A 23,521-nucleotide genomic window follows, 5' to 3' on the forward strand; every position below is an offset into this window, starting at 1 on the left:
TAGGGTCAGGGCGCTGCCCAAGGTCAGCGAGCTGGGAAGAACCAGGTCCCACCGGAGGATTCCTGTTGATAGCAAAGGGGGCACCTCGGAAGGAGAGCCTGCTGGAAGCAGGATCTGCCTGCCTGATGCTGACACGGGTCCGAGATGCTTGGGGCCTGACCTGGCAGAGGAGGAGCTAGGCTGTGAGCCCTAGAGGTCAGAGACCAGCTCTTGCTCATCATGTACCCAGAGTGGGCACTCAATCGGCATTCGCTGACCAAAAGCAGTTCAGTCATAGCTCTTCAACTTGGTTTCTTGACTTCCTGTGTCCCAGGGGACCCTAACCTGTTAATCCCTACCAGTCAAGGCACTGCCAAGGGGCCGTCCCTCTTCTTAGCATCCTCCTCCAATCCCGGCAATCTGCCCCGTCACCCACTCTGGGGACCTGATTCATGAGGGACAGCTGAGGAACGGGAAGATGCGACACCTCCAGAAAGCAAGAAACTGGTGAGAGCTGGCCTAGAGACCAGCCTGTCTGCACGGGGAACACAGAGCAGCCAGCTCCTGGACGCTCCGCCTTGGCCATGACTTTCAGGAGTGACCTTGAGGGGATAGAACACTAAATATGGACTCGGGGTGTTGGTACTTCCATTTCACAGACGAGGAAACTGAGGACTGGCCAGGAGAGCTGCGCAACGTCACAGAGATGGGAAGCAAGAGCCAAGACCTGCCCCGGTGGCTGTCTGACTTCTGGGTCATGTTCTCTCCTCTGCAGACCTGCCTCCTGCTACCAGGGCAGTTGGTGTCTGGCCCCCACCTCCTCCAGAGGGTAGTGGTGTCCCCTCCCTCAACCACCCGCACCCCACAGAGGAACCCACCGCCCCAGCATCCTTACATCAGCATCCTTTCAAGATCAAGGTCAGAGCCGCACCCTGAGCCGGAGGATGAGGTCAGAGCATTACCGGGCTGGTGCAGATGCTCAATAATTCATGGGCTGCTGTGAGTAGGGGCTGCAGCTTCCGGGAAAGCCCAAAGCCCAGATGCACTCACGCAGCAGACAGGAAACAAAGTCTGGTCACCAGCACCTCGCCTGACCACAAATGCCCCGCCCTGGGGCTAAGGAAAGTTCTAGGCTTGGTGAGAATGAGTTGCAGAGGTGACAGATTCTTAGCAGCTGCATGACCATGAGTGAATCACTTAACCCGAATCACTTAACCCTTCTCTTGTTCCCATATGAGCTGCGAGGGGCCCTGAATGGGTGGTGTGGCAGCCAAACGTATAAACCAAATGCTGCGTGTGTCACTTGGCAGGTCCTCCTGCCCCAGGGGGGTACTGACCATCCCCTGGCCCCAGCACATCTTCCCACGAGCCCAGTATTTCGCCCAACGGTGCCCCCAACATGCCAGGCAGCAACAGGACTGTAAGGGCTGTCCCCTGCCTCCTGCCCCACCTCCAGCTTGCCCCCAGGCCTTGTGTGTTGAAGCGGGGAGGGGCACTGGTCTGGGGCTTGGCTGGTTTAGGAGGCCTGGTTTCCCCTCCTAGAATAAATCCCAACCAAGAAAAAGGTTACCTGGAATCGAACAGCCTTTCCTGGTCTAGAAGGCCAAGGAGTAAGAATTAAAAATACATATTATTAATAAAGCCCAGAAAAATCCTTAATGAGCACACAGGGAATCCGTGGCAGGTATTCCTCACAAACGGAGGCAAAGGCCATTTAATGCCGAGCAGTCGCCAAGTCCAAACTTCCCTGCTTTGAGCAATGGTTTCACAGAGCGGGTGTGGAATGTACCCAGGTGTTACCTGCAACAGGTCCTGACCTATTCTGCTTTTCTTCCATTCACGGCTTGTTTGTGATACAGCTGGGGCACTTCTCTACCGTCTCGACCTGGCCAAGGACTGAGGCAGGACTGTGGGGTGCACCAGAACCCGGGCCGGCCTGCGCCTCTTAGGAGCCCACCCTTCCCCCAGCCTCACCCGCAGGCCCCCCGAGGACCGGACTGTGAACAAACCCACATTCACTCAGGCTGCTCCTACGGCCACTGGGCACTGCAAGGACTCACATGGGACTTGCACCTCGAAAGGCAGGAGAGCGCCTGCCTTTACTCACCGTCAGGGATCCTGGGGCCACTAACCTGGATCGAGAGAGTCTGAGGTGCACAGAGCTCCCCCTCCCTTCCATCAGAGGGAACCGAGCAGCCCGGCATGACAGATGGGAAACAGTGCGGGCAGGAGGGCTGTCACACGTGAGCGTACAGCCCTTATCCCGTCCACAAAGCCTGTCACCCATTTAGCTCTGGAGAAATACTCCAGTGACAAAGGCACAGGCTGTTGGGGGCAGAAGGGTGGCATTGGAGCTGTGGGACTATAGGGTGAGGCTGGGCATAACCTAACTCACCTCCACTGCCCTGGTCCTCGCCCTCACCTTGGCACCCAGAGGTGACGGTGATGCTGGGCTGAGAACCGAGCTCCAGGGTCACACCTGGGGAGCCCCCCCCTCCAGACGAGCCAGCTCTGTCTGGTACCACTGGGCAGAACAAAGCCAGGGAGACAAATCTACAGATGTTCCCACAAGTCTGGAGTTGTGCACCTCTGTCCTTGGTGCCGGCAACACGCAGGTCCCGCGGATGTCCCCCGGTTCCCTGTGGCTGTCAGGACCCTCTTGGACCATGGCCTGGGTGAGCAGAGCAGTGCCAGCACATCAAGATGCCCAAGGTGAGGTAGAAGCCTATCCATCTGTCCATCCGGAAATGACACGATGCTCAGTCCTGGATGTCACTTATCTAAGGGGCCTCCCTAAGTCCCACAGGACAGTCCTGGAAGAGGCCTAGACCCCAGTCCACGTGGTCCCGGACTCTCAACTGGTCCCTGAGGATGCAGCCCCAAGCCCCACTGTGGGTCTTGATGGGACCCAGTTCATCGAAGGTAGGGAAGGCATGGGGTCATGGCACAAAGGGACTCAGATCCCGGCCCCGAGGAGTGGTGTGTGTCGGGGCCTCCAGTGAGCTCTGCCCCAGCTCAGTGGCCTTCCACAGTCCAGGTGGTGGCAGAAGGCCCAGGGGAGAAAGGCAAGGGCCACCTTCTGCCACAGCATGGCTCCAGACTCCTGGAGGAGATTCACCTTGATTCACGTAGGTGCAGAGCAGGGCGAGCTGATGCTGGACACCAAACAGAGGTGACGACACAAATGTCTGAGGATGGCCATCTGGAAAGCCACAGCATGAGGACACAGGGGCTGTGATGGGGGGTGGACGGAGGCAGGCTGATACGCAGACAGTTCCTTGTAGCCTCAGTCACTCGGGGACCAGGACAGGCTGAACAGGGCAGGAAGGGGTGGCCCTAGAGCCCCAGCCGTGCACTTCGGGGTTTCAAAGGACCCCCCACTCGGTCCACTGCTCCAGGTCGGTGGCCTCCGGGCCCTCCCAACTCCAGTGACAAGGACGGGAAAGGTGCTGGGGCCTGCCCAGCCTGGACACAGAGGACATCAGGACGACATGCTTTCCCGGGAACAGGGTGTCTACCATCTCGTTTTATTTTGTGGGGACTGAGCCTAAAGTAACCAGAAAGAACAAGAGTCAAAGAAGACCCTACCGCTCAGGGCCCAAGTTCTAGTTCATTCTAAAACAAGTGTTGGATTCCCCCAGGGGGGTGCACTGTGACGCAGAAGGAAAAGTCTGGGCCAAGTCTGATTTTTTCCTCTCAGCAACCTTTCCCTTCCAACAGAAATATTTCTGTCCTACAACCGGTGTCAGAAAATAGCTTCTGGCCAGCGGGGGAGAAGTATTCCCAAGCTTGGGAGGGGCAGGCTTGGCAGCCCCGTCACGAAGCCTCGAGCCAGTGTCCAAGGGTCAGGATACTGCTGCTCGTCCATGCCCAGGCCACTGGGGCCCTCTGGTTGTCCCAGGGCCACTGGCAGTCAGGGTCTCGAGAAAACCCGGCCGGTCTTGGCGTGGCCACTTCTAAAAGCTCCGTGGGCTCTCTGGGCCAGTTTGCTGACCCAAAAGAGGGGGTGGCAAAGCTACACCCCTAACTTTCCCCAAGGACCCATCTAACACTAAAAACAGTATGGTTCTGAGATCTTGGAATCTGGGAAGAATACTGTCCTGTCCACCCTTTGGGGCAGCCAGGAGGATGACCATGACCTAATGTGGAAAGGCTTTACCTTGAGCAAAGGGGCATTTTAACCCCCGCCCAAGAGGGAAACCGACCAGAACCTGGCCCGATCCTTTCTGCCTGTGTAAACCGGGGTCATAAAGTGATCTAAGAGCAGCAGAGTGATCGGCCACCTCGTCCCCTAAAGCCGTGGTCCCCAACCTTTGTGGCACCAGGGACCGGTGCTCCTTTGAGAATCTCATGCCTGAGGATCTGAGACGGAGCTGAGGCGGTGATGCTGGCGCTGGGGAGCGGCTGCGAACACAGATGAAGCTTCACTCTCTGGCCCGCCACTCACCTCCCGCTGGGCGGCTCGGTTCCTAACAGGCCATGGACGGGTACTGGTCCGTGGCCCCGGGGTTTGGGGACCCCTGCCCTTAACCACGCTTCCCACTGAGAAGGGTTGAAGTTAGCCCAGCTTCTCTTAACACTCGCCTTCCGCTGAACTGCCAGCTGGCGGGCCTGCCTGTCCTGCTCTGTTCCCCACAGATGGCCGGTGGAGGGGGTCCCAGAGGAAAGCTGCCTGGTTTCAGACAAGCTCAGACTCTGGACTAGACCCTAGGCAGAAGCCTGCTCAGAAGTGTATTCTGATCACGCATGACAGGGACACAGAGGCTCAGCCGAAGACTCCGTCACTGGGTAAAGGGTCAGCCACGGCGCTGCACGGAAGGAAAATCCTCAGCAGCTTTCGTGTGAGCTGGATATGGAGGGAGGAGGGGGATGGGACCACCCACAGGCCAAGGAGGAGCCGATCATCGGAACCCAGGAGCCCGGCTCAGAAACGACATTCCCAGAGGAAGTTAATAAAGCAGAAACGTGTTTATTAGGCACCTTGTTCCTCACGGAGGAGCAGGACCCAAGACAGAAAGCGCCTGCGAAATACCTCGAGGTTTCGGGAATCTCTCTCCAAAGACTCCGGAGGACGTCGGCACTGACAAGGCCACCACCCCAAGGAGAACACTATTTGGCTGGAGCGTGACCACTGCAGGCGACTCTGGCATGAAGCCGGGGTTGGTCCCCCGACTCCACAAACACTGAGGAGTGGATGGGGGCAGCCGGGACCCCCACCCAAACACTGGCTGACAGAGAAGGCTTCGCAGCCGAGGTGCAAGCCGCTCTGAGCCAGCGAGGGGGGACGGGAGCGGCCCGTCGCCCAGGCCAGGTCCCGAGGGCCCTCCTCACATCTGCCCGCCGCCTCCTGGTGCTGACTCAGTCCCACACGTAGGGGTTTCGAAAGACCTGAGAATTCTTGTCATCTTTCGGCGGTGTGGGCGCCTGGTGGCTCTGGGCTGCATATATGTCTTCAGCCCGCAGGGTCGAGTTGGCACTGCCCATCACCTGGCTGTTGGCGGTGGCCCGTGGGAGGATGACGTCGTAAGCTCCTTCGGACTGGAAGAACAGGCGGTCTCACAGCCAGGTTCCGCCAGGGCGGATGCACAAACACACTGCTTCCTGCAGGGCTGTGCCTGCCAGCTCCCCCTTCCCCGTCCTCCCACACCTCCCCCACCCCAGCGTCAGGCTGGGATGGATGACAGCCACCCTTGGAAATGGAGGGGCTGACCTCTGATCTCAAGCCCCTTATCTCACCCAACAGAGGGCCAGACCTCTGGGCATGCAAATGAGGCCAATCCTGGGGCTTCACTCAGAGCCTGGCCTTTGCAGATGGAGCCTCTTCTCCAGCCCCCTCCCGCTCCTCAGACCTCGGAGTCCAATGGAAGGGGAGCCACACTGAGCGGTCATCTGTCCCGAGCTCCCAAGCTCCCTTCCTCCAAGACACCTAGCCACCACAAGACCCACAGTAGCTGCCTGTGTGCCTGGCCGAGGACACGCTCCTGTCAGGCCCTGGACGTGCCCACACTTATTCTGGAGGCTGGCCAGTCCGACTAATTTGCGACTTAAAATCCAAATGGTTCTGGGTGTGAGGATAAGTTTTGGAGACTTAAAACCCAAATTCCCTTCCCGGAACCGGGTTAGAGCTGCAGCAATCCCTTTCTTGCGTGGGGGAGACACGGCTGCCGAGTGCAGAAGGTCCTGGGGTGCAGAAGGTCCCGAGGCTCCCGTCCCGGCTCCCACCCTGGAGGGAAGGTGACCTCCTGGCCTCACCTGCCTTATCCTGAGGAAAGCTGCCATCAACCCCTGCAGCTCCAGGGCCCCAAGCCGTCTTTGGTCCTACAGACCCGGGGGTTTCCGACTCTGACTGCCCCTCCCCCTGCAGCTCCTGGACCGTCTAGCCAGGCATTCTCAAACCTGGGTGATGTGCATGAGTCTCGGGGACCCACCCCCAGTAGGTGGCAGGTAAATGTTTAACAACTTGGGTGGGGAGGGAGCCCCGATCTACGGCATTTGCGGGTTTTTGCAGGTGGTTACACCCATCATGGCAGATTCTAAGTAGTAAGATGATGTCACTCAAGAGATGCTGATGACAGGCTCCATCACGCCACTGGCCCCACCGATCTGGATTGTTAGCAAGACCCCAGGTGACGGTAATGCTGAAGGTCTAGGGATGGCGTTTTGAGAACCACTGATAACGTACCCTTTAATCCAGCATCCCCCGCACCCCATCCCAGCGAGTGAGAGGTAGCAAGGGTGGGGCACTCTAGGTGGCTGGGGACTGGTGGACTCTGCTCATGTTTCAAAGACTCTTTTGCCCTTCCTGGCTCCCTGCGACAAGCCAGCCAGTAGCAGGTGCAGGTGCAGGTTCAGGTTCAAGTTCAGGTTCAGGGTGCCTGAAGGGCTGAGGTTGGAAGTTTCAGAGACATTGGTTTCACGCTGCCCTAGTGGCTCACGGGAGGAGGGGGATGAGAACGCCACCCTGCTGACCTCCCTGCATCCTGTTCCCAGCATCCTGCCAAGGCAGGTCACAGACCTCTCTCCCCAGAGCCTGCCAGCCCGGGAGGAGGGAGGGACATATATGGAGTGAGTGAATCTAACCTATCGTCCTCCCGTTCCCACCCCCTCCCTTGGTTAATGGAGCGTCCGTTTCCCAGAGCCCAGGGGAAATGCGAGGTCCAGAGCCGCTCTCTGCTGGCAGGGGCAGGGAGCCGAGGCCCTGTCGGGGCAGCTGTGGCTGAAGAGTAAATACCTACCCAGACCTGGCACTTGGTCCTCTGTCCCCCTTGGCCACAAAGAATGACACCTACCTGGCTGAGGCCCTCCTCTGTCCCTTCCTAGTCTGCTGAGTGAAGCTGGCAGCTGCCACCAACTCAAAGGGCCCGTTCTGCATTCACCACAGCATGCAGCCCAGTCAGTGTGACACCCCATGGTGTCACATGGCGCACGCAGGTCCCACCACAGTAAAACTAAAGGCACTGGATACATCAACTCCCAGAAAAGGGCATCAGGAGTGGTGGCTCTGGGCTGCCCGAGGCTGATGCCCCACGTGGAGACACCTGCTTTCTGCCTACCCCCTCCACCTCACCGAGCACTGGCTCTGCCACCCTCTCTACCCGTCCACTGAGGCTGGGCTCTGTGGCCCCAGCAGGGTCATGGGGGCCCGAGGACCCCACGTACCGGGCCTTTGTGCATCAGGGCCATCTCCGTGGGCTGGTACACACTGGTCAGCAGCTGCCCATTGTACCCACTGTACGGTGACACCGGCCTCTTGGCTGCAAGGAAACACAGGAACAGTTTGAGAGCTGGGCTCTCCGCTCCCCTTCCCAGAGCTCAAGTGAGGCGCCCCAGGGAGCAGGGAGAAGCAAGAGGGGCTGAGGCCGCCCAGGAAGAGAGCCTGGCCAAGGGTGGCTGGCTCGGGGGCAAGGCTGTAGGTGTAGGGGCCCCTCCAGAACCCAGCACCCCTTTGCTCAGATGCACGGGGGGCACCACACTGCTTGTCTTTGCCTCGGGCTTTCTTGCAGTGCAGACTGCCCCCCCCACCCGCCCCCCCCAGCCAGCTCAGAAAAACGCTTCTGTCAGCAAGCTTCACATCCTCATCCGCCCTCCAAGGCCAGAGGCCACGAGGGGCACATGAGCCTTCGGCCACCTTCCAAGATGTCCAGCCTCCAGCTCTGGTCTCTGGCACTGCAGGCCAGCCGCCAAGTGCTGGGGTGAAACAGCAGAGACCCCACAGCCCAAGACTCTTCACGACTTTGGGGGCACAGCTGGGTGCTGACTCCCCAGCACCTACAACCCGAGCCTCCCAGGGGCACCCACCGCACATCCTGTCCCGCAGTCCCTGGGCAAGTCTCCAAAACTATTTTCAGCTCCAGGAACTTGAGTGGGTGGGTTTCCCGATGCAGTCCCCCCATCCGCCCCGCCCCCGCCCTGCTCCCCAGTGCTCCTAGGGCGAGGGAGCAAAGTGGCTGACCGGCCCCAGGGCGTGGAGCGCACAGGCGCATCCGATGTCTGTCTCCTGCAGGCTGATGATGGCCCCACGGCTTGAGGGACCACAACTATATTGGGCTTCTAAGTACCGGGCTCACAGGATTGATTTTTTCCATTTGGAAAAAAAAAAAAATTAAGGAAAAAAAAAACAAAAAAACCTCACAGCCCCAGAAGTGTTTGCCTGGAGAGGACAAAGGCTGGGAACTGTGTGGCCCTGACAAACATGCACGGGGGACCAGCAGCGGTGGGGGCAGCTAAGCTCCTCCCAGCACGGTCCGCAAGCCCCGCTCTATTCCATGTCCACTCACTGGCCCCACTCTGTGCAAGCCAAGGGCCACCCTGGGGAGCAGATCAAAGACCCAGTGCCTGGCAGGACAAGGGTCACTGCTCTCCTCAAAGGTGAGATGAGGATCCCAGTTTGTACAAGAGAAAGGGAGATAGTTCTCTGATTCTGGAACGTTCCCTGCCTCTAACTCTGACCTCTGGCAGAGGACCCAGGGCTAGAACCTGACATCGGGCAGGTAAAGTCCTAGGCCCCCAAACATCCCTATCAGCAGTCTGGGGTCAGGGGCAGCGTTCTGAGTCTGCACCCCTGGATTTTAGGTAGAGGGGCTGCAGCCAGCCTGCTAAGAACAAGACACGTGCAACAGAACACATCAGGAAAGGCACGGTGCCTGGCACACAGCAGGTGCTCAATAAATGCTAGTGGTCCTCACAGGTTGCAAATGCCAGGATATACTCCTTCCTTTGGGAGCTGGGAGCTTGTCTGGCCAAGTCTCTAGAAGAACCGCCACCCCTGTCTCCCAAGCTGCTCCCAAGTGGGGCTTGGCACAGCCTGCAAAGGCTTCGCTCACCTTCCCTCTTATTCCATCCTTAGGGCACCCCTAGCCGGACCCCTGAATGCTGGGCTCCGCCAAGAAAGCCTGTCCCATTAACAAAGAGCCGGGGCAGGGGCCTGAGGACAAGCCACCTGGATAGTGGGTGCTGCTTGTTAGATCAGTATACGGCATGAGTGCTTTCATTGAAAAGGAAAAAAAATTAACTGAGAAGATTTTTAGAGACAACTATGGACATGTATGTTAATAGAAAAACGAGTTCTGGAAAGATAATGATAATAACAGTAAAATAACAGTATCACACACAGCGAATAGCTAACAATTCCAGAGCAGCTTCCAAGTGCCAGGCACATGCACTAACTAATCTCCACCTGAACCCTACGGAGCAGGATCTGTTATTACCCCATTTTACAAATGAGGGCGCTGAGGCACGTAGAGGTAAAATGGCAATCAACAGTGGCCAGTTCTAGGGGTGAACAGGAAAAAACGGGGTAGAATCGGGGAAACGGGAGAAATTTTGTTTTCTCTGTAACGTTTGACACGTTACAGTGAAATACATTCATGAATTACACGGGTAGAGAAAAACATCTTTTTTAAAAAAAAAAATGGAATGGAGAGGCTTTTAAGGCAGAACGCTGTCGCTAAATCTCCAGATCGGTCCATTTTGCTCGAGACCAGCCCCCGTCCTACAGCAAACGATGCAGAATAAAAGAAGGGGCGTGGGGGGTGGGGCACCGACCTGAGGCTGGCTCGTCCATGGAAAATGCCTTGTTCTCCACAAACATGCTCTGGCTCTTCTGCTCTTTCAAGATGGTCTCGTAGCCCACGCCTCGGGTGGGGTACAGGTCCCCCTGGTAGCTTTGCTCCGGGCTGGCCTTGGTCACCTGGGATACCTCAGGGATGACATAGAAGAGGACAAAGGCCCAGGCATTGGCGGCGAGGGCAATGGCCAGCGTGGGGTCATCCCAGGTGGGGCTGTTGTGCTGCTGGTTGCCGTAGGTGTACATGACAATCCACACCACCCAGATGGCGATGGAGGTGGTCGTGGTGAGCAGCACAAAAACCCCGTGTTTACGCCAGCGCTTGAAGCGGCCACACAGGATGGGCCAGGCCCCCGTGAAGGCGCCCAGCAGCAGCAGCATGACGTAGATGAGCGCCATGACGAAGTCCATGTTGGCGATGGCGCACGGGGACGCGGCCACCCTGCTGGCACTGCTGTTGCCCAGAGGGCTGTCCTCGCCTCCTCCCCGGACCAGCGTGATGATCAGCCACTCCGTGTTGATGATCACCTCCACCAGGGTCAGCAGCAGAGCCACGAAGAAGAGCACCCAGCCCCGGGGCCCGTGGTTCTTCCGGGCCAGGAAGTTGAGGGCGAAGGCGTGGGCCACCAGGCAGGAAAAACAGATGGCGAAGAGGACCCCAAAGAGGAACCGCCGAGAGGCACAGGTGGAGAAGTCAGGCTTCACCACGCAGGCAAACACGAGGCAGAAGAGGCCCAGGGTTCCCAGCAGGAAAAACACCTGGGTCCCCAGGAGGCTCCGTTTCTTGGTGTCCTGCACAAAAGGCAGGCTGGCCACAAGGATGATGGTGAGGACAAAAGTGGTGACGATACCCGCTCCAGCCAGTGCCTCCAAGACGATGCCCCAAGCCCCAGAGCGGTCACACAGGTTGTAGTACAGGGGGTTGAGGTCCGGGCTGCAGCCAGGTGGGGCATGGTTCTGGGCCTGGGCCCCTGGGAACAGGAAGAGAGACAGTCCCAGGCATGTCAGCAAGGCTTTGCGGAGGGCCATCCTGGCTCCCAGGCCAGGCTCCCACTGGGTCCCTAAAGACAGAGGGAGAAAAGGCAAAATCAGTCCTCCAAAGTCAGACTCTGATATACGAGGTGCTGCTTCTCCATCCTGAACCCGGGCGGACACTGCATGTTGACCATAAGCTTGTCCCTCGGGACTTTAGAACACTTCTTGACACAGAACTCCAGAGAGGCTTATTGACTGACCAGAGAGGCAAATGAGATGAAGCCCATTTCTCATCCCTGTTTCTAGTCACGGAAGAGGAAGCTGTCACTGAATGTTCGGGTCCCTCCACCAACCATAATCTGGGTTCGAACACTCCCCAAGCCAGGGGGAGGGGCGGGGGGAGGGAATTTATGAGCAAGTCAAACCCAAGCATGACACCCATTCAGCACTTCCTCTCTTGCCCTGGGACTTCCAGAGTTCCAGAGCCAGATACCATGTCCCTAAACTCTGTCCTTGGGATGCCCAAGTCCACAGTGAAACAGCCGTGTTCATTCATTCCACCATTCATTCATTCAAATATTTAACAAGCACCCATGACAGGCATAACCTGCAGCCAGAAAAAAGCGAAGACAGTTGAAAAGCTGCATTTACTAGCACCGTGCCTGATTCCTCCCTCCCACTTCACCTTCCTGCCCTGCATTTTCCCACTCTTCAGAATCCAAAGTTCGTTGTCTAGCTCAGGTGCTGAAGTCTCGGGATAAAATAATTTTCCCGCTGGAGAGTGAATGACTTAATGCAAAAATTCTCCTATGAGGCATTAACAGTTTAAAAGCAAGAACCAGGCAAGGGTAATGCAAAACCCAAAGGAATGAATCTGTAATAGAAGACTTTAAAGACTGTAGCTAGAAAGCGAGAAAGACGTCTTTTATTCACACCAGGAAGCTAACTTATTACTCCATCTATTCAATCAGTCCTGGACAGAAGCTTTACCGAAAGAAACGGAACCCCTGCTCTCCATACCAACTGGATTTTTCCTGCATGAAGTAGAGGTAGAATATGGCAGGTTAAGATAAGAAAGACCAGATCGGTGAGTTTTCCAATCAAAAGCTTTACATTTACTTGAAGAAAATTTAAATGCTTTAAAATTCAAGTTATAAACTCCAAAATTCTATGAAATGCAGGTACTTCACATTTAAAGCACCCCATATGTTCAAATAACTAGTTATAACCCAGCCTCTTCCTCTCACCCCTTGGGCCCAGGAACTCTCCAGAAAGACAGCAACCAAGCTTTCCTGGGCCGACAGTGACACTAGTGGTTGGCAGGGGAATGGCATGATTCAAGTCCTTCCTACTACCTCTCTTCTTCATTTGGGGAGGTGGGGGCAAGGGGATGGGATTTGCAGGTTATGCCCTTACCGTTTTCCGCTTTCCGCGTTACTTAATTTCGAACAGGCAAACAAAAATCCTAAATCTCAACTGATGCAAATCGTCTCTCTATAATGGATGAGTGGAAGGTCACTGCTATTAAGTGAGGGAAAATAAAACTAATAATAAAACCAACCTTAGAAAAGGTCAACAATTTTCAACGTCCTTTAAGATATCTTACCTGCCCCTTGAAAATAGTTTAGGTGTCTCTGTCTTGTCAGCTGCCTCCTCATCTTTCAATGAAGCTTGCTTTTCCCATTAACTTTTTTCCACTAAATTATTTTTTCAATTACACTTGACACAGAATATTGTTAGTTTCCGGTATTTGACACAGTGATCATCTAACTGTGATTATTATACAACTTACGAGGTAATCACCCCTTAACACTTAATAAATTAACACCTTTATGTGAATTTTGCCATTGTTTTTCCCTAATAACTGGCACTGTAATGGAGCTATTTGTCTCGACTTCCAACGCAAAGGCAAAAAGCGGATGTTTCCCCTATATCCGTGATGTCAAGAAGCTTTTGCAGGGGGCTCCCGCGTAATCGTAAATCAATAAAGCACACACTGTATTTACAAGTGCTGGAAAGAGAGGGGGGGTTGGGAAGGGCTTATGAATGGATCAGGAGGAAGAGTGAAGGGCTGCAGGAGGTAATTCACACGTAACACGCCACAGGATCCTAAGCGCTCAACCCCATCTTGGGAGTCTCTGGCTGACAGTAAAACAGTCAGAACTTGACACTGGGAGCTGTGCAACTGAACGCTGGGAACGGCCACCCAAGACTTAGCCTCTGGGGATCTGCACAACTTCAAATGCTTCTCATCCCACCTCCCTCTTCCAGGCCCCGGTGTAGAACAGGCGATTATTCCAAATCTGCAAATATTTACCGTGCACCTAGCGGGACAAGGCCCAGCTGTTCTCAGAGCTTAGAAAAATACAGAGGAACAAACACAGTCCCTGACTTGACGGTAGTTAACAGCTAACAGCAAGTAGGGACAAGCTAAGTCTCTAAGAAAACTACACAAGAGTAAGGTAAAGGCCACATATCAGAATTTACCTCCGGGGGGAAGAAAGGTGCTACGGGAATCCAGAGGAAGCTCTTCCAGGTGAAGGGGTCAGAGAAGAATGGAGGACTTTCCATTAAGTTCGCCAAGTATGAACTGAGTCGCTGGCTGCTGTCGGATTAGAAATGCTACAGGGAAAGAGTTTGGGGCATTATACCGAAGGCCACGGGGAGCCACTGAAGGCTGTTTTTCACCCGATGGGGGCATAAGCAGGGTTGTGCTCTAAGTAAGATCTGAGTCTGGCACAAAGCACAGGCAATGGATTTGTTGAGGACACATTCATCAGTTTAAAGATAGAGACAAAAGGCAAGCCAGCCATAAGGGGCAGATGCGAGCGATCCTTTCCAAAATAAGATCTAAGGAGGGGTAAACCCATGATATCGGTTCAAATCTTCATAACGGCCCTGTCTTTACAAAACACCGGGCCAGTGTGGGGGAGGAACGAACTTTCCTCTCCCCTCAAGGTTCTTCTAGTCAGTCCAATAATCAAATAGACATGATCAGATTAGCAAGAGAAAATAACCAAATTTCACACATACACATGTATGGGAACCTTGCATACATGAGAGAATCAGAGACCCCACTCACATATGAGTTTCAGAGATAGAAACTCTGAGCTAAGGATGAGGTCAGGTGCTTTGGGGGCTTCAAAAGGTCATTGCAGGATGGTGATTAAAAAAAAAAGCAGACCTTTAGTTAACAGAAGTTTGCCCTGCCCTATAGATAAGTCAAAAGTTTTATTTCTGATAATCTCTTATGGGCAAGGACGCTAATTCAAATTCTTCTAGGTAGTTGGGGTGGGGGAGGTGTCTCCTAAGCCCGCTGCTAAAGTTACCTTTAGCCCAAAACAATCTGCATACCACAGAGGCACACCTGGGGGTGACTTGTTCTGGATCCCTATACCAGGTCCCATTTAGCCCTGCAACCTTATGTCACTTCCCCTTGATCCGCCTTGCTCTTAGACCCACACCCATCTGTGCCCTCCAGAACAGGCACTTGGGCCAGGGCCAGAGAAGCTTCACGGCTCTCACCCCGGTCTCCTCCTCCCTTTGCTGTTAGTCCTGGACCGTACCCTTCAAGTCTCACCTCTGTTGGCCACTGACGCGGGAACTTCCAAGGAAGGAAAGAGGAGCCTGCCCCTCCTCCCCCAGCCAGGCACCATGCTTGCCCAGCTGTCCTGAAACGTGCCAGCCCGATGAAACACCATTCCCATCCTAGGTGTCACTTCTCTGATTCCCCAGTAAATGGAAGGGCCAGTGGGGAAACGAGGACACACAGACTCGGGTGGGGAAATTGGGCCGGTTGAGCTTGGCTCTTGTTCACTTCCCAGGACAACTCCTGGGAGCCAGCAGACTTAGTGAAGGAAACTCGGGGGAGTTTAACCTCCACGAGTCCGGATTCGGCCAGTTAGCTGACGCCACTTTTTAAAGATGGTAAAGGGGGAAAGGACTTCAACAAAATAGACCCAGCTCTGCCTGGAGACTCTCCGTCCCGTGCATCCTTAGACCCTGCATTTCCAGGCTGAATCTCCTGAGGCTTGAACTCTAGAATCGTGTGTAGACTTGTCTCCCCTACGCAACCCTAAGGTCTGAGGGCAGCCAACGAAACGCATGCTCTGCAGTGCTCAGCGCCCAGCGCCTTGCCTTGAACACAGCGGGCGTCTGAAAATCATGGACCGAATGGACTCAATGCCCACTTCTCCCCAGCCCAGTGCTGGGAGTCACATCTGCTTCAAGGTTCTCAGTGGGACCGAGGAGGGGAGTGGGAGAAGGCCCTCCTTCTGCCCCGCCAGTGTCCCCGACACCATGGCTGCGATCCAGCCCCAGCTTTAGATTATTTTCTGGACAAAAGGGCCCTTTACCTCACCTCCCCAGAATTAGTGATACAACTGATTTTAATCACTTTTGAAACCCGCCTTTCCCCAAGCTCAGCCACTCAGCCCAATCCAGTTCCAGAATCCTCTTCCGCCCTCTTCCTCTCTGGGGGAGCAGAGAAGCCTCAGGAGTGCCCGTGGGTTCAACACCCAGCCAGCCCCGACTGGCTTCACCCGGCAAGGATGAGGACAGCCAGGCCCCCTCTTTCTTTTCCAGAGCAGCCAACTACCACCACCACCCACCGAAGAGCACCCTGGGCTTCACACTGCCGCCCCGGCCAGTCTCCCGGGCTCTGGGGCAAGTAAGACACAGACCACAGCCAGAGGTTACCTCCGAGGGTACCATGACTCTTAAGGCACCTATGCTAGCCCAGGATTGCCAGAGCATCCTCCTTCCTACGGGTCTGCCACCACTCAGCACCCTGTCAGGAGAGGCAATGGACCCACTGCCGACCTTCCCACCTCCTCCCCTTGTCCCAACCACCTCCTCCCTCTCAGACCTGAGATGCCTGTGCCTGTAAGGAGCTACCTCAGTGCTCGGGTTGCAGGGCAGGGAGGCATCCTGGAACCGGGGCCTGGACCTCCACACCGAGGGTGGGCGTTTGGGCCAGAACGCTCTGAGCGTTCTGAAACTTGGAGCAGCCCCCTCAATCCAAGAGTCTGCCCTGGAATGCCACTCTGGAATGCACCCCTAACCCCTACCCCCAAAAGCACTCCCTCCCGCCATCCACACATTAAAGCTCATGGATGTGTGTGTATGGGGGGCGGGAGGAGGCGCTCCAGGAGCATAAAACCTTATTTCCACATATTCTGGTCCCCGTGCTTTAGGATCGAGATTGTGGCGTTCTTAAGAGGCTGGGTTTTCCTGGGTGTAAAACAGCGCGCCTGGGGGTGGAGGGGCGCTACTCAACCTATGAGGCTGGTTTTCTAAAAGGCTCAGGAAGACATTTGGGGGAGGGGGTAGGGACCTAGAAACCACGCTGCCAGAAGTAGAGGCTCTTTGATTGTCTGAAATCCCAAACTCCGCGCAAAGATTCCGAGCGCTCCTCTCTCCACCCGCCCCCACCCGGGTCTACGCCGACGCTCCCCCGGACTGCGAACAGAAGGTGCAGGGCGGCCAACCTCTCTCCACTCCCTCTGGCCACAGAAACCTGCCCTCCCCATCCACGGTGGCCGGCAGCGGAGAGGACGATGGCCCAAAAGTCACTACTGACGGCGGACTGGCACCTTCAAAGAGAGGTAACGGGGTTGAAGGCGGCACCCCTTGGAGACTCTGCTGGTGGAGTTCCCACCCCGCGCCGCCCCCTCCCCCAGTCCCCAGCAGAGTCTGGTTTGGAAAGTTTCTGCGACCGAGCGGAGTTGGCGCGCTGTCCACCTCCCCGGTTCTCCACCCTCGTCCACTCCCCGCCAGCCCGACCCGACTCTTCTGGGAGGCGGAGGGGAGGACGGAGACGGAAGGCAGCAGCCTTTACCTGGGACGCGCCGCCGGCCGGGCTCCGGCGCCGCGTTTGGGGCCAACTCCAGCCCCAGGCGAGGCGCGGGCGGAGGTGGGAGGGACTCGGAGCCGGGCGCGGGGCCGGGGCCAGGCCCAGCCCTGGCCTGGGGTAGGATGGCGGCGCTGCGGCGGGGGCCAGGGGAGCGGGGTCTGCCTCTCCCGGGCCGGGGCTGAGCCGGCCGAGCTCGCTCGCTGCTCGCTCTCGCACCCGCCTCTCCCCACGCTCGACTCCTCTCTCGGCCAGGGTGGGCCGGCGCCTGCATCACCGTGACATCACCTCCATTCAGGCGCTTATCGGGCGACCGCAGCTCCAGGTATGTGCAATCGGTTTACACTGTAACAAAGCCCGCCCAGCCCTCCTCCCCCTCCACCTCACCTCCAGGCTCCGGCGAGTCGCACTTTCCGGCCCGGGAGGAAGATCGGAGTTTCTGGTGGAGCCGGCGGGTGGGTTGTTGCCGTTCACTGCCACGCCCCCGCACGCGGGCGCGCGCACACTCACGCGCGCTCACTTTCTGGACTCGGCTTTCTCTCCGGAAAGCGCTTTGGGGTTCAGCACAGCGCACCCCGCAGGCCGGCTCTTCCTCCCCGCACGTCCCAGCGCGTGCGCGCGGGGGCCGCCTGGGCGCGTCTCTCCGTGGAGGACACCTAGCCTTTGTCACCTTCGTCCTGGCTCTCCCGTGAGACACACGCCGGACACACACAGTTCACTACTCCGTGCTGGAGCGAGGCACACTCCTCAGACACAAAGTCCGCCTTTGTCACTCCTGCGGCGCCCCCTCCCCTCCCCGAGCGTGCACACGTGGACACACCACACACCGTGTGCCCGCCTCTTGCACGCACGGTCCCTCCCCAGCACCCAGACCACCAAGTGTGCGTGGGAATACCACTGTGCGTGCCCCTAATGCGGTGGGCCGAGCCCAGAACCACTCGGAACCGTGGGCAAACGTCGCCCCGGGCCGACTACCCCGCGCCTGGGTTTCCTGTGACCGCCCCAGAGTTGGCCCAACTCAGCGCGCGCTCCCGTTCCTTGTTCCGACTTGTCCTAATTAGCCTTCACGCTTCTGTTCCCCGAGGCACCGTGTTGAACCCGGCCCCCGCGGTCTCTGACTCCGAGTCCTGCCCGTCTCACCGCCCGGGGACTTTTCCACGAGTTCGGGGACCCAGGATCTTTCCACGCCCCACCCCTCCCTGCCCCGGGAGTGGATCAGCGGGTTGCCGCCACCCTTTCCCGTCCGGCCCCAGGAATCAGCAGAAAGGGAACCGCAGAAATGGGGAAGCGGATCCTGGCTGGGACTTCCCCCGCCCAGTAAACAAGAGATATTCCGGCCGCCTTCCCCCGGGGCTGCGGGCTCCGCGCGAGGTGGGGTGCGCTGTCCCGCGAGCCCAGCGGGGCCTAGTTAGCGCGCGCGGGAGGCCCGGCGGGACCGCGGCGCATCGGCCAGGGAGAAGTTGTTGAGCCTGGCCGCGGCCCAGGGGACGCGGAGGGAGGGGCAAGGCGCCGGGTCTCCGGGGTGCTGGTTCTCGTGACGCCGAGTTGCCTGGGGGATCGCCAGCGGCGCGCGGTCGGAGCCAGCCGGTGGCGGGGCGTGTTTGCTCTGCCTGGAGCGCCGGGGGGCGGGGGCAGCGGAGGGAGGAGGGGAGGCAGCTGGTCTCGGGCTAGGGGGTGGCAGGGTGGGGGGAGGGGTACCTCCCTGGCGGTTTGTTTGCAAGCCTCAATCTCTGACCACCAGGAGTGTAACCCCATGAATCACCCCGAGCTGCTGGAGCGATACACCTCGGGCGTCTCCTCCCCCGGCACACCGGCTTCTCGGACTCCTGGAGGGAGTGTTCGCTTAGCGGCTGGAGCTGGTGGTGGGGCCCGGGTTTTCTAGAACCCTGTCGCCCTTTCTGTGCCTTGCCCTCGCTGGCTGGTCTGGGAAATGTGGCGAGGACTGGATTGTTTCAGTTCTTTCAAACGTGAGGAGGAAGAGCGCGTTTCTTCTGCAGAGTTGTGCCTTCGGCCTCCCTCCCCTAACAGCAGCCCCCACCCCACGACTCAGGGCCCCCTCGTGCGAGGGTGTGCAGACACCCGACACCCTAGTAAGGTCCCGGCAGCTGGGTGCTCACCATGAAAGGGTGAGCAGTCGGCTGGACCTAAATGAGATGGATAAGTCCTCTGGCCTCGTGAACACGAGGCCAATACTAACGCTGAAATCAGTTTGCTGGGAGGAGTCGCTCAGGGACGTAGGTGACAGCCAGTTCCGAGGGGCAGGGGGAGGGGAGGGAATGGTCTGAGGGCTGTGGAGACAGTTGCATTGTGGGTCTGTCTCAATTTGCTTTCAAGTTTGGGAACCCCATCACCTCTCGCAGGAGGCAAGTCTTGCCCTGGGCCAGGAAGCGGGAAGGTTGGGATATCCAGTGTCTGGCCACCCACTGGGAGTCGTTTGCACCAAGGCTGGGACCCTGCAGCCACCCCTGTGCGGCAGGTAGCAGTGGAAATGGAGGGCGTTTTTCTGAGAGCTGTTTGCTTATTCCTTTTCCTCCCCATCTCACTCTGGAACAGGATCTGCCTTCGAAACCAAGCCAGGCCCTCGGGGCAATGGGCCTCCAGGTCTGCAGGATGCCTGGTGCCCTCTGCTTTATTCCCCTGGGGCCTGTGCGCAGGGAGAGGTGAGGAGATTAGAGGTGGAGATGGTGAGCCTCACCCCGTGAGCCCGGTGGCCACGGGGGCTGCCGGTCACAGCGGGCCTGGCTTGGCCAGCAAGGAAGCTCTGTGAGAGGTGCTGTGGCTTTCTAAGCCTTCACCTCCAAATGCCCTTCATCCTGTTTATCAACCCATAGGCATATAAGCCTTTATGAACGGTCACTTTCAACTAACAACTCTTGGAGAAGTGGTCCCATATGGGTACTGCCCACCCACTGTTCGGAGAGATTTCCGGTTAATAAATTGTAGAGGAGAGGCTGGCTCTCTCCCTCCTCTCCCTCCCTCTCCTCCCTCCCTCCCCCTCCCTCCCCATAACGTGGTGCTTGAGCTCCTGCCCGCCACTGAAACTACCTTCATTCACCGGAATTCTTCCTTCTTTGAGCTGCAAGAGTCTAAGGGTACTGCCAAGACCTTGGTGTCAAGAGCAGCTCTGCCACCTGCCAGCTGTGTGACCTAAGGCAAGTGACTCCATCTCTCTGAGCCCCGCTTTTCTCTGCTGTAAAGCCGGTAGAACTCCAGTTCCACATCCAGATGAAGCCGTGTCTAGAACGTTCCTCGAGTGAGCCTGGCACTCCCAGATGCTCAGTGGCGAGCCTCTCCCTTCCTAGACCTTCCTCTCTGAGCCTCAGTCCTGTCATTTAAAAAAACGCCTGACAGTTTTTAACCCAAACTCGTAGAAGCTGCTTCTCCAACATTCTTTGGATTCTGTCTTATTATTTATCAGAATGGCCTTGGTACATCATCCTCTGGGCTGTTTATTCTACTTCCAACGTTCTTTCTGTCCCATCTCCCTTTTTCAGACCAAAACTTAAACTCTGCCCGGCTTCACAGCTCAGCTCCAGCGTATCTCCTCTGCAGAGTTTTCCTGCCTCCCCCAGGAAGAACCATGTGACCTGTCCTGTTTGCCCATGGCCTGTTATGCATTTGTTTGTTTATCATCAATCCTGGTGTACCTCAATCAGCTTTCTAAATTGTTGCCTCCCCAATCAGACTGTGTCCTTCTCAAGAGCAGGGCCATGCCTCACGTTTTGGACTCCCTGGCATCTGGCCCAGAGCTCGACACGTGGCAAATCCATTATTCTATGGTCTGAACAGTAGCAGCGAGAATTGAGATTCAGCCCCTGGAGGATGGCCCACGGCCGACCTCCCTCCTGCACCAGGGGCCTTGTAAACCCTGCCTGTGGGTGCCAGGCCTTCCATGGGAGCAGGCAAGGCCCAGTGTCTGCTGGAGAAGCCCCCTGCCCTGGGCCAGCAGAGCCCTGCGTTCGGAGCCCAGGTAGGGGCTATGCTTGGGGCTCCGGAGTGCCAGAGTTTCAGCTTGAAGAATCTCTTTCAAGAGCCGTTTCCTCCTCCGGGGAGGGGGAGGCTGACTACCCCTTTCCCAGGGGGTGGAGAGCCCCTGGTTTTGAGGTCTGGCCCCAGTGGAGCGAGAATAGTTCCTTGCTGAGCTGAGGGTGGGGCTCTTGGCTCCCTGATAGGGAGGTACCTGGAATCTTGGACTGGGTGCCCGGGTGCCCCACCGTCCGCTGGTAAACAGATTTTGCATTTGCCCTCTGCTTGCCCCCGGCCTCTGTGTTAACTGGTTACTGCCGGGCTGCTGTGTCTGGCTCTGCGACCTTTCTCTTGGGCTCATACAATTGCCTGCTTGAAGCGGCAGGTGCCACCTGGTTTTCTGAGAGGAGCCAGGCACCAACATGGCCCCTTAAGAAGCAGGAAGCCGGCAGCCGGGCACAGGCTAGTTAAACACTCAACCACTGCAACTGGCTGCCCATGGATGGTCCCTTTGGAAATGTACCCGGAAGTGGCCTGGAGCAGAGCCTGCTGGAATGCCACCTGATGCGGAGCCCTCCACGGTGGTCATAAAATCTGCCTCTGCCTGTCCTCCCCCTCCCTATGCATGGTTTGGTGGCCACTGACCAAGCCCCTGAGGAAGAAAAGCACTGGATTTATGAGCTGCCCAGGACTGGACAGCCTCCACCAACAGACCGATTGAGTCTAGGAATCAGGGTCAAAGTTCAGAGTCCAGGATTCAGGCCCCCTCGACCCACCCTTCCCTTCCAAAAGCAAAAAGGAAATGTGCAAAACTGCTATATTTCAGTCCCCTCTTACCCTCAGGTAAAGTCTCACCCCAGATTGGAGAACATTTCAGGGGCGGGTGTACCTTCTACCTCACCCCAGCACCTACACCCTCCCCAACTGTTTGTTAACCCCTGCTTGCAGGCTTCCTACCACTCTGCAACACCTCCAGTCACCCCGAAACCCTCAGGCATTGTGGGACATTCCCTGCCTTCGCCCGGCACTCTGCTCACAGCATCTTCCCTGGCTCCTGCTCCCTTGAAGTGAAAAGACCAAACTCCCCCAGGCCAGCGTTCAGGGCCTCTGCTGCCCACACCTAACCTGGGCTCCAGCCTCGCCTCCCTCCTCTTCCCACAGGAAGTGGCCAGTCCAGCCTGAGCGGTCAGCTCCGAGTCAGGTCACCACAGGTGCCTTCCTGTGGCTTTACTCATGTTGCCTCCACTCAATCCAGGATGCCCCCTTCTGTTTGTTTATGTCCCCGACCAGAGCGTAAGCTCTTTGAGGGAAAGATGTCTGCCTGACCCATCTTTGCGTTCCCTTGGGGACGTGCCCATAGTAGGGCCTCAGTAAATATTTGCAAGGGAGTAAATAGATGAAGGACCTGCACACACCTGAGCAAGAGGACGTTGGCAAGGGGCAGACCCGACGTCAAGCAGGCGGCCTCCCTTCTCAGCTACCCTCCCTGCTCCCAGCTTCAGAAGCCAGCCCCAAGACAGCGCCGTGTGTCTTGATTGGCAGGGCTGTGTGTCTCTCTCTCTGCCCCTTCTTCCTTCTCCAGTCCAGTTCTGGTGGCCTCTGGCCCCTAAGGTCGCGTCCTCTCTGCACACTGCAGCCTGCCCTGCCTTCAGGACCCCTCGGCTCTTCGCCACCCTTTCCAGCCACCAACATAGTTCACTCAACAGCATTCAGAAGACCCACCACCTTTCCTGGGATTTGAGGGTGCCCCTGACTCTCCAACTCAGCCTGGACGCCCAGGTGATGGGGGCAGAGCCAGGGTGCCACAGGAGAGCCAGACGTGCCCGCACTCACCAGAGATGGCGCCTCCAGCAGGGCAGGGCCACCCAGCTGGCTTCTGGGCAGTGTCCCCTCCCAGCTGTTGCCTGCGTTGCTTGGGGCTTGACTCTGCTCCCTCTCCGGAAGCCCAGCTGTGGAGCAGCCCAAGGCTGCCGGGAACCTGGCCGTGCTATTCTGGGAGTGTGCTGAGCTCCGGGACGCCTGGCAGCAGCTGAAATTTCAGTCTGGTTTCCACGCTGTTCTTCTCCCCTCTGATGATAAGGCAGAGTTCAGTCATTATGCAAAGTTCAGAACCGCTGATGGTGTATCTGAGGGTCTTAATGGCAGCTGTGGTTATGCTAAAGTGGGACCTGGCCATAAACAGTCTATACTTCAGCCTCTGATGCAATAGCCTTCATTCTCGCTGTCACTCATGCGGCCCATAGTCATTTCCCCCTGGTCTTACAGTTGTCCTCATCCTCACCCTGCTACATTAACCCATTCGCGGCATTCCAGCGCAGTCCCTCCAGGAAAATCCTGGGCTGTCCTCTGGGAGCTTTTTTTCTTTCTTTTGAAATTGAGACTGCATGACCTGACTCTGCAATGTAAGCAATAAAGTGTCAAGACTGAGTTTAGGTGACAAAAGATTAGAGTCATAATCAAATCCGCCTTACAGCAAAGTTAAACCCCATGGTTAGCCTGATTCTGGATGGCCCTCAGCAGGGGTTACCCGGATGATGGGGCTGGCTTTACTATCGTCGTGTGGGAACGAGGGCAGGATGGGAAGAGAGCCTATGGAAGGTCACAGATGGACATAAGGGTTTAGCCTGCTCTTCTGACTTCCTATAGTTTTAGAGCTGGGAGGAGCCGCCTTTGTCCAAGGAGCA

General features: G+C 57.0%; 1 protein-coding gene across 5 annotated transcripts; it reads right to left on the reverse strand.

Annotated features, from left to right (window-relative positions):
* Positions 1–1,653: 1,653 nt before the first annotated feature.
* GPRC5C (G protein-coupled receptor class C group 5 member C) lies at positions 1,654–22,692 on the reverse strand. Of its 5 annotated transcripts, none has more exons than XM_039859896.1 (5): positions 22,671–22,692; positions 10,024–11,106; positions 7,639–7,733; positions 5,368–5,517; positions 1,654–3,526 (listed from the first exon to the last, which is right to left on the reverse strand). In XM_039859896.1, the coding sequence occupies exons 2-5, from the start codon at positions 11,072–11,074 to the stop codon at positions 3,494–3,496; spliced, it is 1,329 nt and encodes a 442-aa protein (XP_039715830.1). In that variant the 5' UTR covers positions 11,075–11,106; positions 22,671–22,692; the 3' UTR covers positions 1,654–3,493. The 5 variants fall into 5 exon arrangements, with proteins under 5 accessions (XP_039715830.1, XP_039715831.1, XP_039715828.1 ...); XM_039859897.1 differs by lacking the exon at positions 22,671–22,692 and adding an exon at positions 17,259–17,574; XM_039859894.1 differs by lacking the exon at positions 22,671–22,692 and adding an exon at positions 16,860–17,133.
* Positions 22,693–23,521: the final 829 nt, after the last annotated feature.

Source organism: Pteropus medius, unplaced genomic scaffold (assembly GCF_902729225.1).
Source record: "Pteropus medius unplaced genomic scaffold, Ma_sr-lr_union100, whole genome shotgun sequence".
NCBI lineage: Eukaryota > Metazoa > Chordata > Mammalia > Chiroptera > Pteropodidae > Pteropus > Pteropus medius.

Coding starts and splice junctions, on each gene's coding strand:
- GPRC5C (XM_039859896.1), bottom strand. CDS start 11,074: ATGGCCCTCCGCAAAGCCTTGCTGACATGCCTGGGACTGTCTCTCTTC. Junction 7,734..10,023: donor CATGGACGAGCCAGCCTCAG/GTCGGTGCCCCA, acceptor GTTTCCTTGCAG/CCAAGAGGCCGGTGTCACCG. Junction 3,527..5,367: donor AAGATGACAAGAATTCTCAG/GTCTTTCGAAAC, acceptor TGGTTACTTTAG/GCTCAGTCCCCACAAAATAA.